This window comes from Cylas formicarius, unplaced genomic scaffold (genome assembly GCF_029955315.1).
Source record: "Cylas formicarius isolate icCylForm1 unplaced genomic scaffold, icCylForm1.1 PGA_scaffold_1__22_contigs__length_36826433, whole genome shotgun sequence".
Lineage (NCBI taxonomy): Eukaryota > Metazoa > Arthropoda > Insecta > Coleoptera > Brentidae > Cylas > Cylas formicarius.
The window spans coordinates 19467349-19482230 of record NW_026844264.1 but is presented as its reverse complement, the minus strand read 5'-3'; the positions used below and the strand labels follow the sequence as shown (position 1 = coordinate 19482230).

Here is a 14882-nt window from a genome sequence, read left to right as displayed (position 1 = left end):
AATATATATTACGAGTTTTTACATTGCAAGAAAAACAAATTAAACAGAACTGATGACTGATTACGAAAAGATTGCGCGATAAAAAAAAAAGATGTTATATTTATCTTAAATAATTACATAATTTGGCAATGCGATTGTTGCAAGCTAAATTTAATGTTACATAGGACATATTGATTATAAGATGGTTTTTACAAGAAAACTTAGACGAGCTGTGTGAATTCGTGAAAGAATATTCCACATTTCTTCCTTTCTTTGAAAGTTGCTTACTTATTACTTAAAAGATATAGTTCTTTATAATTTTGAACTCGCAACATTAAATTTTGATTTAAACTGATTTTTTCGGTTATTCTTGCAACCACTAACTGTGCATTAAATTAATGAGCTATATTGAAACGTTCTTTATTACGACCTCTACCCCCATGCAGTTTTTCCAAATTAAAATTTGAAGTAAAAAAATTGCAGTCTATAGTGGCAAGATAGGATAGGAATCGCATTTTAACAATTATGTTTAGTCATCTAATAGAAATGATACATTCCTTAATGATCGTTTGATTGATGATGATCATTCAATAAAGAATCACATTTTGACAATTTATTTTTAATCAGCTAATAGAAATGACACATTCCTTGATGATTGATGAAATGATACATTCCTTTATGATTGATTGATCATCTTGCATCTTTCAATAATACCATGTTTAACAATTTATCTTTAGTCACCTAATAGAAATGGTACATTCCTGATATGCCAACGCATACAGCTAGCTATGAAAATTAATATAAAACAAAACAAATCAAAATAACCTACTGTAGATTAAATTAAAATTTATCAACCAAATGCAAAATATGCTGTTGCTCTTGATCTCTCCATTCTTTATCCCCTTCTTCACCCAAGTTCCCAGCATATTCACGCATAATATGCCTGATGGTTTTAAGAGAAGCTCCTCTTAGATTTAAAATTTGCATAACCCTTTGTTTAATAGATGCGGGCCCTGCAGCGCAGACTTCTAGTATTATGTAATCAACCAACTGCAATGTGAATAATCCACCTTCAAGTCGTTTCAAATAGTTTGCATCTTCATCTTCATTTTCATCTAAAGTGTCATCTATCAACTCCACTTTCTCAAGATATTTGAAGTGCAATTCCAGTAATCTATCTACTTTTTCATGGTCATTTTCAGTAAATTTGCTGATCAGTCTTTGCCTCTGGGAACCTCTAAACTCATTACATTGTGTATAAGTGCAAACCTACATTATTTACAAACCTGCAATTTCTTAACATAGATGCGATAATTGAGCACACATGTTCTTCATGTTGTTCAGATGTGAGGACCTTTCTTCTATTCTTTTTAGGGGTCTTCATAAATAAGGGAAATATTGTTCGAAGACCTAGAATATCCACAAATTTGTTGCAATTGTCCTTTCCCTGAGGGCCAGACATTGCGTAATCTAATACTTTTAATGAACCATTTCGTGAAGTCTTCTTTTCCCTAAGCATTAGATTCATAAGCTGAAGCCCTTCACCTTTTAGAAAACGATCCCTATTTGGCATCACCATCAGTGAGCTACAAAGACTTAAAATACAAAGTTTAATATTTATAATGCAAAAAGTTCACATGGCTAACCAATTAAACAAATTTTCCATAAATTCGTGTTCTTCTGCACTAGTAGGGTCATGTCTTTTGTAGAAAGCCAGTTGCTGAAGGAAAGTATCTATTCCATCTATTTCTCCTAATAAGAGTCGGTTTTTTTCATTGTCTTGTAACAAAATTGATAACATTTCACTTGTATATAGTTTATTGGGATCAAAGGGTACTTTCAGCTTTAACCGTTTTAGGAGCCAAGCTAGTAAACCTATAACAGAAGATGTATAAAAAGCCCAAAAAATGTAACAGTGACTTGCCTTGTTTACCAGCTTCTACAGTAATATCAGAGCGGAGTTCAGTTAAATTTTCTATGATTGATAGAGTGTTGTGTACACCATCTGCCTCCTCTTTGACATTTTCATCCAACCTTTCAAGATTTTGCACCAGTAATGCAATTATCTGATGATCCAGCAAAGCTTCAATTAATGCCTCTGCTCCTTCTTCTGATTCATTTAAAATATCCACATCAGAGAGTTCTTGCAACAACTCAACTGCAGCAACCTACCAACAATAATTTTAATTATTTTCCTAACATACCAAAAAAAGAAAACTTACAGAAACATCTGTGTTATCATGGGAAAGTAGTTCTAAAAGACTGGGTATAACTTGCAATTTAACTAGTAATGGGTAATAATCAGGAGCTGTTGCTAGAACTCTCATTTCTTGTAATATTTCGTGAAGCTCTATCTCACTTTCCATGAATTTTTCTGGAGAATCTGGAAACTTGATTCTCATTTCCCGGTTTTTCAAACTCCTTTTCTCAAAATTAAGAACAATTTTTTTAATAGTTGCTTCATCAACAACCTCACCCTAGAATTAAAACAAAAAACGGTTCAAAAGAAATAGAGTAGATGGGAACAATTTTTACCTGAGCCTGTTCAGTTTCAACATATCTCAATATTTCTGCACGTTCTTCTTCAGAAATTTGATCCAAATTCTGTATTGATGGTGTTGGTGATGACGGTCGGATCATTTGCTCTGCCTTAGCTCTAGCGATCCTACGCATTTTTCGTGCCTTTTCCGTTTCATCTTCTTTATTGTTAGCCTCTAATGGTCTTTTCAAAGCTTGCGGTGGCTATATGTAAAGAGATATTAACCGCAATGTAAAATAAAACTAGGTAAATTGTACCTTATAATCCAACAATTCTCCAATATCCATCTTAAAAGAAAAGCCGTAAATACTAGAAGATATCGCTGATGTCGCAAATGTTAGCAAACATACCACATAACCTATAAGTCATAGGGGAACACCATAGACTAGTTTTCAATAATATTAGTATTAATTAATACCAGTTTTTTATTTAATAATTATTATTATATTTTATAAAATAAGTATTTATTTCAAGGTTCTGATTTTATTCCTGCTTTAAAACAATTTTGTTTTAAATGTTTTTATCTAAAATTTGTAAACTATTCGCAAATTCGCAATTTGCCTGAACAAATTGAACACGTAGAAGTATATGAATAAAAAATATCCAAACCTCGCGGATCTCGGAATGGGCGAGCGTCTCTTATTGTGTTAATCATGGACATCGAAATTGTAAAAGAAGACCAATATGTGTTTTTGTGTCACATACGATGTCAACCTACTTTTTTCCTAAAGTCTTCTAATAATAAAAAAAATGTTTATATATAACGAGCCCTAAAATATTTAAATTTTTGACGTACTCATCACAAATTTTGTAGCGTATACATCCCTAGTAAGTACAAAATAAATCAATAAAAAATATAAAAACGCCAACCATTACAAGATTATTACAGATTGATTTGTAAATATTGTTAAATTTTCATTTTCTTGTCGTTCGTCGACAAACTAGTTTTTCCTATAATTAAAAATAAAAAGTGCATCGATTCGTGTAGCATTTTATAATTAATATTTCCAAATTTTTGAGTTTAATATATTTAACAAGCAAAAATAATTATTGAGTTAAAATGTAAGGCAGGGTTTTATTAATAATTCCGGCTAAACCAAATCCGTTCACAGTATTTTTGGCGCTGTGCCAACTTGATCTGAAAGCCAAAGCGAATGCCAAGAATGTGATGGCATTCAGAAATTATGTTTCACTATGTAATGACGTCCAATTTTTAAGCTTGTCTTAAGCGGACTTTTTTTAGCCTGCCATAAATGGAAAAATATTTAAATCACATATTCATAAGGGCACCCTAATAGAAGAATAATGGCGGCTGAATCTTTGATAGTTCAAGCACTGTATTCCTTCAAGGGAAGTAATAATGATGAGGTAAGAAAATGTATGCAGTACTTTAATATTATGAATACAGCAGGTTTTGTATCTTCGTTTCTTTATGACATGCACCAATAATAAAATTCAATTCTTATGTTTTGCAATTCGCTCTATTAATAGCACTGTTTGAAGCCAATTAAATATTTATGTTCCTAAAACATGTTTTAACTCCATTATTAATTTTTAATTAAATAAATTGATCAACAAAGCAGGGACAATTCTTTTTATATGTTTTCATTTTAATTTTATATGCTAACTATAATTATCTAAATAAAATAAAAACTATAAAAACCAATTATTTTTATATTGTTTAACTTAGTAACTTAACCTGCACTGCTGAGTAAAATTAAGTTAAAATTAGTTTATAATGTTCCATGTACTTGTCACTCATATTTTAATTTTAATGCCTATCCTTATATTTTTTTTTTCATTATTTTATAACAAAAACTTATTATTCTGAAAATTTGGACGGTAAATATTTCAGTGTAAAAAGGTTCTTTATTTGACATTTTTGGTGACATATTGAATCAAATTCTTGTTTCAAATTTCAACCCTAGGTTATTACTAATTTCGAAAATCAATGGTGTAGGCTATAGATTTTACTAAGTTAATTTAAAATATTTTCAACACATGAATTGCTAGAGATTATATTGTTTATGGCAGGCAGAAAGGTTTATTTTTATAGTCCAAGTTGTTGAATGTTTTATGAGTTATCGATTTATTTCTCCAAACACATAAAATCTGATTTTAAGCTTTTACTATTACCACTTTATGTTTTACCAGGGGAGTATTTCATAAAAAATGTAAACATTTCAAATGATCTGTTTAAAAACAACTTTAAGACGGGTTTTCTGTGATTGTCCTGTGGGCGTGATGGGTGTGACTTTTTCATTTGCTTGTTATCATTTTCTAATTCTGTAATGAGTATTCACAGAGGTCATAACTCAATGTTGTAACTATTATCAGTAGATTTTATTGCCCTGTTTGTCACATTTGGAAATACGTATATTGATTGCCATATCTTTGTAAAGTAGGCCCATCAAGTAAATAAATATTGTGTTTATTTTATAATACACCCGTTTTAATTTATCAATGGCTTTTTTTAAATTAAAAAAAAATGTTTTTGAGGTAATGGCTTAAGTGCATTTTGATGATGAGTTTGTTTCAGTTGTGTTTCAAGAAAGGCGACATTATCACTGTTACTCAAAAGGATGAAGGGTGGTGGGAGGGTACTTTAAAAGGAAAAACAGGCTGGTTTCCTAGCAACTATATTAAGGAATGTAAAGGTAAGCATGATATTTGTTTGTGGATAAAATATGAATTGCTATTATCTTATTTTCGTTCAATGTTAAATTTGTAGGGAGACTTTTAACATCATTTTCATCACAATTTATACATGAAGTGTTTGGCAACCTTGGTGGTGTCTTTTAATATTGTCGTTCTCTCTATATTTTTTTCCATTTTAAGAAGGGCAAAATTGTATGTAGAAAATTTCCAATAGTATCATTCAAAATTACTATAACTAACATCCTTCCACTAAGCTAACAGTTAGTGACAAAAATTCCTTCACATATTTTGTTGAAACTTGGTATGTATAACTGACTTGTTCATTTACACTTTTCATTTAAATTTTGTAAATAAAAACGGCATAATAGCAGAAAAAAGTGGTGTCTTATATTATAATACAAATATAACGCAACCCAACTTTCTCAATGTACGCCAATTATTTTAAAACTTTTCTTGTTGAATAAACCTCTTGCGTTAGAAATTTGTTTTCTCCGGTATTTACTAATTAATAAATTAAGTTTGAAAATGACCATTAGAAAGTAACATATATTTTGCAGGAGCCTCTTTTGCCCGCCCTTTTAATAAGTAAAAAAAAAAGATGTCGTTTAAGCGAAATCTTCCCCAATTGATGGACTGAGTGAGTTCACAGTTCACCTGTTCAATAGCCAGCGTGTTCTCCGCCCTCTGGATAACAGTTTTCGATGGTTTATGAAAGATTCTGTTTATGCGGCTGCCGTCACTTAAAAAAATTAAGATATTAATAAGATTAATTAGTAAATTGCAAAACTTTTTAATATAATAAAATATCTTTAAAATGCAAGAGAGAAAAATTTATGCAAAGTAAGAGGTTTTAAGGTTCTATTCGTACGCAAAAAATTTTGGGGGGGAGGAACAGGTTAGCAAAGGTTAGCTAAAGCACACTCTAATACCATTTGACAATATTTGACAGAACATTTGTTGGTAAAAAAATTTTTAGATTAATCAAGCCACTTTAATGTTCTTATTAGATTATTTTACATGTTTGAACACACGGTGAGTAGTTTATTACGTAACTTACATAACATAATATAAAATGATTCCAAAAAACTTATTTTATGATTTTAAATTTTAACCTTAATAAAACAGATACTTTTACTGTCTGGCACTTCTGGTCATAAGTAGCAATTTCACTTTTTACAATTTCACAATTCACATTTTATACAGGGCGCACGTGAAAAGTGGAATATTGGAGTCTATTTTTTCCATTGGAACCAAAATCAAGCAAAACGATGCAAAAAAAAATAAAACAAAAAAATCTAATTGCCATTTGCATTAAGAACGTCAATAGAATCTGAAACAGGAAAAGAATTTGTAAGCTACGGTGATAATAAAACGTCAAACAAAAATGCTAACACCATTGGATAAAGCAAAAAAAATGGAAATGCGCCAGTGAACTAAATTTCGATTTCAAATAAAGCAACAAAAACAAAACAGAAACCAAAAATCTTCAATACCCTTTGGATTAATAACTTTTTTCTCTCTTAATTGACCTGGCGAACACCCTTCCGCCGGTTTCGGTTAAAAATCAGAGCGTAAACTTGGTTTTAAAGTCAAATTATGGTTTTGATGAATAAAATATGTATTTAAAAAATTATTTTATTTATAATATAATTTTCTGTTTCTAGATGTACCAAAACCTATTGTACCACAAGAAAATCAATACAAAAACTTGGTATTAAAAGATTTAATCGATTCTGAGAAAGCCTACATCACAGAACTAGAGGGACTTGTTACAAACTTTCTACAGCCATTGGAAAAGGGTGCTGTGTAAGTTAGTTTCAAAGTACTCAGCCAGTCTCGACCACATCGTTAGTGTATAGTATTTTACGTGATGGAAAAAAATTGTAAATATGAAAGTTTTTTATGAAGCCTGTATAATGTTTTAAGCGTTTATAACTAATCGTCAATTCTCGTTGAATATATTTAAGCTTTATTCCAACCCCAGTCAGAAACCGATTTGGAACTCTAAATTCCTGTCACTCAACTGATTCAACTGAATATTCATCAAAAATCATCATCTGACAGGAATTAGTAGTTCCAAACTGGGTTCTGACTGCGGTTGGAACAAAACTTTTGTGTACCTATGGTGGCTATTTACTAATACTGGCTGATTACTAATCACTAGTATCGTAATATCAAATGAACCGCTTCTTGTAAAAATGTTTAAAAAACATCCTGGTTTTTATCCTTATATTGCCACTGAATTTCTTTCTATGGTATTGATGTTTAAAAAAAGCTTTCACTGTTATCTATTGGAATAGTTGCTTGCCAACTTATTAATTAAAGTTTGGTGTTTAGACAGCAGGATGTTAAATATTCTGGTAAGTTAGAAAAACCCATTTTTGGTTGATCAGATTATATGACTCTATTTGTTTAATATTTCCTATGATTTTATTGCAGGCTGAATCCAGATGAATATAAACAGTTAACCAGTAATATAACTGAAATATTGGAAATTCATCAGCAGTTACTCATGCTTGTTGAGCAAGAATCTGCCAAGCCTGGACTGGAACAAAGAGTAGGAAAATTGTTTTTAAGTTGGGCCCCAAAAATTAAAGCTGCTCATCAAACCTATTGTTCTTTGCATCCTAGAGCCGTCTGTATATTGGATAAATACAGGTATGCTACAAAAATAGAAATGATTATTATTAACTCAGAGGGACTGTGCAATAATCCTTTTTTGTCACCCCAACCGCTTAGAATGTCTTTAGACCTTTACCTATAAGTGAAAAAGTTTTAACTTAGGGATGATCTCACAAAATACATGGAATCAAGAGGTGCGGCCAGTCCAGGTGTTTTGGTATTGACTACAATGTTAAGCAAACCATTTAGAAGGTTGGATAAATACTCTGGAATGTTACAAGAGTTGGAAAGGCATGTAGAAGAGTGCCATCCAGATCGGGGTGACACTCAGCGATCAGTTAGTGTTTACAAAGATATCGCTGTAAGACAGCAAAAAATATTTTTGTTAAGACATATCATTAGCCTCATAATGTTTAGATGACTTGTTCCACCATAAGAAGACAAAAAGAACTTGAATTACAAGTTTTGACCGGGCCAGTTAGAGGATGGGAAGGACCTAGTTTAACGACTTTAGGAGATATCATATACATGGGTTCAGTAGCTGTTGGTAATCAACATCATGACAGATATTTCGTATTATTTCCCACCACCTTAGTTATCCTTTCTGTTAGTCAAAGGTTGAGCGCATTCATCTATGAGGTAACCATCAAGATCAATTAGTAGTTCCAATATTAACTATGGTTAATTCTTTTAGGGAAAACTTTTTCTTTCTGGCCTTACAGTAACAAGGCTGGAGGATACTGAACAATTTAAAAATACCTTTGAAATCAGCGCTCCTATGATTGATAAGAGAGTTGTCGTCTGTCAAAGCAAACAAGAGGCAGATAAATGGGTAGAGCTCTTGACAAAACAAGTTCCTAGAAATTCCAGTGCATCTAATCAGATGGCGTCACCCTCGCAGGCCCAGTACGTCCCACAGCCCCCTCCCCATGTAAGTTGGTGCATACTTAGTGTGTATGAAAGTCTTTCCGTTTTTTAAAGTACATGTTAAAGCCATAATTTTTCGCAAGTGAATGAGATGTTTTGAACTTTTTGGTCCTTTACGGGTGTGAAATTTTATTCTAAAACGCTTTGATTGCATAAGTGATAACAGTTTTGCGAACGCATTACACAGTCGGTCATAAACTAGTCGTTAGTTATCTCAAAAAATATTAACTTTTACGGAGCGCATTAAAGTAAAAGCAGCGTTTTAGGTTTTAAAATCAAATTTTATAAATAACTATTGTAATGCGCAAGTGATAACAAAAAATCTGTGACAAATATAAGAATCAAAGTTCAACAGGTAAGGTAAGGTTTTTATGTACATGTTTTCTGTCAGTCGCTTTAGATGGTAAATTGCCCCTATTTTTATCTGCCTTGAAGGGAAATTTAAGTGCCTTTCTGTTATTGGATGGCATTTCCTTATTATATTGATGATGAGATTCACTGATCTATTGGTTACGATATTTTGGCAGTACTTAGTCAATGTGGTAATGAATTAAAAAGAAAATTTTTTGTCGCTAGATGTCTGCTCCTATTTTCAATGATATTTTTGTTGGTTTTTGAAATAGTCCATGCATTGATAGAAGAACATATGGGTCATTTGGCATGTGCTTTAAATAGGAAAAGGCTTTATAATGAGACTAGAACAGTAATTAATAATCTTTAAAGTGTTAATTTTTCTGTAATTCAGGTAGCGAACTTGAATCAGAGGGGTTATTGTAACCGATCGTCTGTATTGTCATATAGGACAAACATTAATTATACGCCATCTTACCCCCCATCTACTTATCCGTCAGCTGCCCCTTACGCTGGGTTAACCAGATTCTTCAGTAAAAACATTAAAGACAAAAAGCTGACCCGTAAATTGCTTCAACTCCTACTTTATTCAGAATATTTGAACAAAATTAATCTTAGTTTGGTGAAAATAAGGCATCACAAAACAGAGTGTCTGATCATGACCAAAAACATTCATATACGCGATAGTGTAATTGACTGTGATAGTGACTCGGACTCAGAGAACTCCGATTCATCGGAAGATGTGAATTTGATAAGGCAAGATGCTGTTGATCGTCGATCCGATAGCAGCTCGAGTAGTTCAAGTAACCCGTTTGGGTATATTAGATATTACAATCCGCAAACAGGTTTGGAACGGCAGGAGTCGCCGAAATATGAAAGTTTCATAGATTACGGCGAACCATACAAAGTGAGCGAACCAAATGAAGGTAGCAGTGCCAGTTATGGTCTGAGAGTGGTTGAAGACGAACCCAAGAAGCAAAGCGTAGTTTTAATCTCAACCGCCAGAGTAAATCTACTAAAAAAACAGTGGTCAGAAGATTCGGAAGCAAGCTCTTGTCTAGTAGCTCGCAATCCGGGACTAGCCTGCGAGAACCTACTAAATATCGACGAAAATCTTGAACTAAACACTTTACATGTTCCAGAAAATTGTATGCCGATTGCAAGGCAAAGTTGTCCTACCAAGCTTGTTGGCAACAAATTCAACAAAAGTAGCTTAACTACAATTTACATTCCAACTTGGTCGAATAGTGATAATAATATTTCGTGTCGAACGAATTTTGATGATAGCAAACCCGAAAGTGTTTCTAGCACGGCAACGCACTCCAGCAGTTTGGAGTTGCCCGTGAATACCCTTCCCCTCCCAGATAAAATTATTGGTGAACTTCTTTACGGCGAGTTTGCAAAGTCAGAATCGGTAGAGAGTGATTTAACCGAACATTCGTCCAAAACTGTGATAAAGCCGCCGACAATGTTCGAAGCGAAGACGGTTAATTTGAGCAAAGAAAACGTACCATTTAGGAAACACAGTATTAACTCAGACAAACCTAAACGAAGATGCAGTATTCAACTGAATCCCACAGATCTCAAAGATAAAGCTTTAAGAAAATGTATAAGTTCGCGATACTTGCAGATGAATCCAGGCAGTCAGCCGGGGCCTTCAAAGAAGTCTGTATGTCGATGCGGTATTGATTATTGCAATAGCCCCAGGTCATCGGATTCCGGCATGGCCGGAAGCTGCTCGTTGAATTCGCCGGATTTGGCCAACACAGCGGACGCTGATCTAGAACGTAACAGCGGCGATATGATCAATATTTTGTATCGAGAATATGATCTGAATAACGGTCTGTCACTAAGCGAAATCGAAGCGAAAAACTTTGAATCGCAGTGTCCTTGTTCGTCGCCGTTCGGTTCCACCCCGAGAACATCTAGCGAAGCCGGCCGGACTAATGATAGTCTCAGAACGACTTCGGTCAATAGTATCGACATATTTCCTACGCAACTGCAAATGCATTCCAGGCTTTCAACAAGTTCGGGACCGCAACGGTCAAAATCAGAAAACTGCCTTTTGGATAGCGATTCAAACGAGGTCGAACAACTAGATGGGAATGAGAACGCTACGGGGCCTCTAATGTTTAAATCTGGGTTATACGCGCACTGGTGGCTAAAAGCCAAATTACCTCCTGCCATCGTTAGAGGAATTTACGAGGAGACTCGTTCCAATAAGCAGACTGCAGGCAAGGGCGCATGCGAGTGCTGTGTGTCTGAACTGCTTTTTCATTATCACAGTTTCGCGACTAATACATTTAGCTTGTGTTTTGGCCCTTGCCTGTATTTCTCACGATTAACAACACCATCAATTTCGCATATTCGCGCAAATGGTTCGGATACCTGAATTATAAATGATGTAGGCATATGATCTCGGATGCAAAATGTTTTTAGCAACTTAATGTTGACGAGACCCGTTTTTAATCCTAAAAATGATTCGTTAATCGTGAATCGTTAAGAAAAGCGGCGATTTGGGCATATTTTAAAATTTTACAAACTGCATTTTATTTCATTCGTGTTGATTTGAAGATAAGTTGTTGGAAATGTTTTTCCCAGACAGGGTCCCATTTGGGAGTATGTCCCTTATCCTTAAACCTAGAAAGATGCGGTTTTTGTAATGTATTTTTTTGAAAATGTAGCCCCTGCATCGAAAACCTAATATACCGCTCCACTCTCAGAATAGGGTAAAAAAAAATTCGGGTCATACTTTTCTGTAAGATTTTTTAAATTTTGTTTGTTTGTTGAATTGTTCGAGATTTTCAAAAACATATAATTATTTTAAATCTCAAGGTCAGAGTAGACTATCTTCAGTAATTTGCTTAATTTTAAAAGAGTATAAGACTAGCCAATCTATTAAAAGCATAAAAAGCAAATTTGTCTTTGATTATTTGGAGAATATTGCTTTGGTGTGTATTATTTTACTGATTTATCTATATTTTGACCGAAATTATGAAAGTATGTGTTGGAACATTTTATGCATTTTATTTATAGAAGCTTCGGAATTACTTATATTTTCGCATTTTAAAAGCGCTATAGCTTATTTTCTAATTATCAGTTTTGTTCATATTAGAGAAGGCGTCCTCCTGTATTGTTTGCTGACCTAAAAGCAAAACATTGTAATTTGTTCCACCGCGTCCTACAGTTTATGTTAAAGAAAATAGGAAGAGAAAAGAAATTAAAAGTAAGAGATCATATAAAAAAAATCAATGAAAAAATTTGGTAGATTTTTTATCTGGAGTGACGAATACTGTTTTTCATAATGGGGGTTCTACACAACGAATTGCGGCCACACACTATTCGGGTAAACCTCAAGGTTTACCAGTTGGTGGGACCTGCTGCTGTGCGAGAAATGAAGTTGGCCTTCGCACTTGCTCTAAAAATTAGACACAATCTGATTCGCTTCGAGCCGCGCTTGAACGCGCCGTGAGTTTTGACACATACACATTCGCACTTACTCGCGTGTCTCCACCGGTACATCCGATAATTTGATCGGAAAATGATTTTAAATAAACATTTCTAACTACAAAGTTAGCTTGTTTCGGTTGTTGTTCGCTGTTAACTGACCAAAATGTATGTCGTTTAAGAATGTATTTTTCAATTAAATGTTTTCCCACTTCACCAATTTTTCAAAGGTTCAACTCGCCATTAGTACACAAAGCAGCACCTTGTGTTTTTCGTAAGTTACTTTTCAACTGAGATCTTGGCCTAAAATCAGTTTTTTTGCAACACTGTCCATTTATTAATAACTTTATTTGTTTTTTTTCTCAAAATAATGCACTACATCTGATTTTAGTTTATTGCCTGTACCCTCAAACCCGACATTCCCTAAGACGTACTACATCCTTATTTAAAAATACGTTCTGAATGACACACTGTGCACATCTAGCCTACATTGAGGCATGCCAATTTAAAGTGATTAAGTGTACATACTTTACTTGTACATACCAGTGGTCATTTTCAAGACCCAGTTCACGCATACCTAAATGGTCAAGATGAATAAGAACTAAAAGTTCAGATTTTCACGAAATTATATATTTTTACATGACAATTGTTTCGACAACACCGTGTCTTTATCAAATGTAATATTTACAAACTACCTTAATTAATGTTGTGAAAATTTAAGTTCAATAAAGGAGATGTATTTAAATCTAATTGATCGTTAAGCAATACATTTGAATGTCTCATTTTGTTAATCTCCATGGCTTCCAATACATTTAATTTTCTACTTTTTGTGGCTGTATGTAAAATATCAAAATTATCGTAAAAAATGTGTTTTTCTGTGTTTACGTGTGTAGCATCATTAGAATCTTGACTATTTTTTTTAAACGCTCTTTTATGTTCGTTAATGCGTTTCTTGAAGGATCTACCTGTTTGCCCAATATACATTTTAGGACAAGATCCGCGTTTCAACCTGTAGACACCTGATTTTTAGAGATTTTGGTGGACATTTCGTTTTATTGTATGGTTAGTTCTGTAAGCTATTTGCGTTAAGTATAAAAAATTAATAGAGTTGTCCTGTTCAATCTCGATAGTGAATTTTATACAGAACACGAACAATTTAAAACAATTACATGCATAGGAGAACCCAGGGAAAAAGTTTCGAAACATTTGTCACAATGTGGGTTAAAAATAGCTTTCAGAACTAACAATACAATAAAACGAAATGTCCAAAACCTCAAAAATCAGGTGTTTACAAGTTGAAATGCGGATCTTGTCCTAAAATTTATATTGGACAAACAAGTAGTAGATCCTTCAAGAAACGCATTAACGAACATAAAAGAGCGTTTAAAAACAATAGTCTAGATTCTAATTATGCTACACACTTAAACACAGAAAAACACTTTGACGACAATTTTGATATTTTACACAAAAAGTAGAAAATAAAATTTATTGGAAGCCATGGAGATTAACAAAATGAGACCTTCAAATGTATTGCTTTACGATCAATTAGATTTAAATACCTCTCCTTTATTGAACTTAAATTCTGGCAACAACATTAATTAAGGTTTTATTGTCATTTTTCGGTATATATAATAGCAGGTAGTTTGTAAATATTACATTTGATAAAGACACGGCGTTGTCGAAACAATTGTCATGTAAAAATATATAATTTCGTGAAAATCTGAACTTTTAGTTCTTATTTATTTTGATAAATCGATTTTCATCAAGTAAAAGCCACCTCAGTTCAATTCCTAAATGGTCATGCTGATTTATGCACGGTCGGTAATTTGAAGAAGCCATTGACCTTTGCAAGAATTTCAAAAATATATTGTTTGTCTGTATTTGGTTTAACAGTTTTCTAATAATCCAAGTGGATTATTTAAATTTATAATTTAATAAAAAATAATTGTTTACGTTGCTTCCTTTTGGAAGGATGTTACATTGTTCTTATAATTTATATATTTTCTTTTGTTATAGATGTCTCCACTGGTGTCAGGAGCCAGTGTCCACAACAATCACCAGCTGAACCCGGCAGCCGTGCTCCCCCCCACAGGCGGCAGGACCGCCAGCAGTACCAGTATTAACCTTCGTTGCTCGTCCCCGCCAGCAGCACCGCTTCACGGCAACGGTCGCGGTTGGTCCGCAACTTGCTTACGCCCCACACCACCACTTAGACCATGTTTGGCTTTAGGAGCTACACCTGGAGGTCCTTATCAGAGATACAGTCGTCGAATGTCCAATTATAAAGAAGACGGGATGATACTCGATGTAATTGAAGCTTATTGTTCATTAGGCAAACCCAGAAGTACTATCAATTCTG

At 33.6% G+C, this 14882-nt stretch overlaps 2 protein-coding genes across 5 annotated transcripts; one reads left to right on the top strand and one right to left on the bottom strand.

The window, feature by feature from the left end:
• Positions 1-572: 572 nt before the first annotated feature.
• LOC132696520 (beta-catenin-like protein 1) lies at positions 573-2913 on the bottom strand. 2 transcript variants are annotated; one of them, XM_060661388.1, is made up of 8 exons: positions 2776-2913; positions 2515-2721; positions 2202-2456; positions 1904-2147; positions 1626-1854; positions 1266-1574; positions 1050-1216; positions 573-992 (listed from the first exon to the last, which is right to left on the bottom strand). In XM_060661388.1, the coding sequence occupies exons 1-8, from the start codon at positions 2803-2805 to the stop codon at positions 820-822; spliced, it is 1614 nt and encodes a 537-aa protein (XP_060517371.1). In that variant the 5' UTR covers positions 2806-2913; the 3' UTR covers positions 573-819. The 2 variants fall into 2 exon arrangements, with proteins under 2 accessions (XP_060517371.1, XP_060517370.1); XM_060661387.1 differs by having other exon boundaries at positions 573-1216.
• Positions 2914-3197: 284 nt separating this feature from the next.
• On the top strand, positions 3198-14882 carry LOC132697434 (uncharacterized). 3 transcript variants are annotated; one of them, XR_009618152.1, is made up of 11 exons: positions 3198-3346; positions 3762-3886; positions 5058-5175; positions 6841-6982; positions 7616-7834; positions 7961-8159; positions 8216-8437; positions 8493-8729; positions 9471-11310; positions 14540-14696; positions 14754-14882. XR_009618152.1 is itself a non-coding variant. In XM_060662951.1 (10 exons), the coding sequence occupies exons 2-10, from the start codon at positions 3824-3826 to the stop codon at positions 14644-14646; spliced, it is 3147 nt and encodes a 1048-aa protein (XP_060518934.1). In that variant the 5' UTR covers positions 3198-3346; positions 3762-3823; the 3' UTR covers positions 14647-14787. The 3 variants fall into 3 exon arrangements, 2 of the variants coding, with proteins under 2 accessions (XP_060518934.1, XP_060518935.1); XM_060662951.1 differs by having other exon boundaries at positions 14540-14787; XM_060662952.1 differs by lacking the exons at positions 3198-3346; positions 3762-3886; positions 5058-5175 and adding an exon at positions 7514-7536 and having other exon boundaries at positions 6865-6982; positions 14540-14787.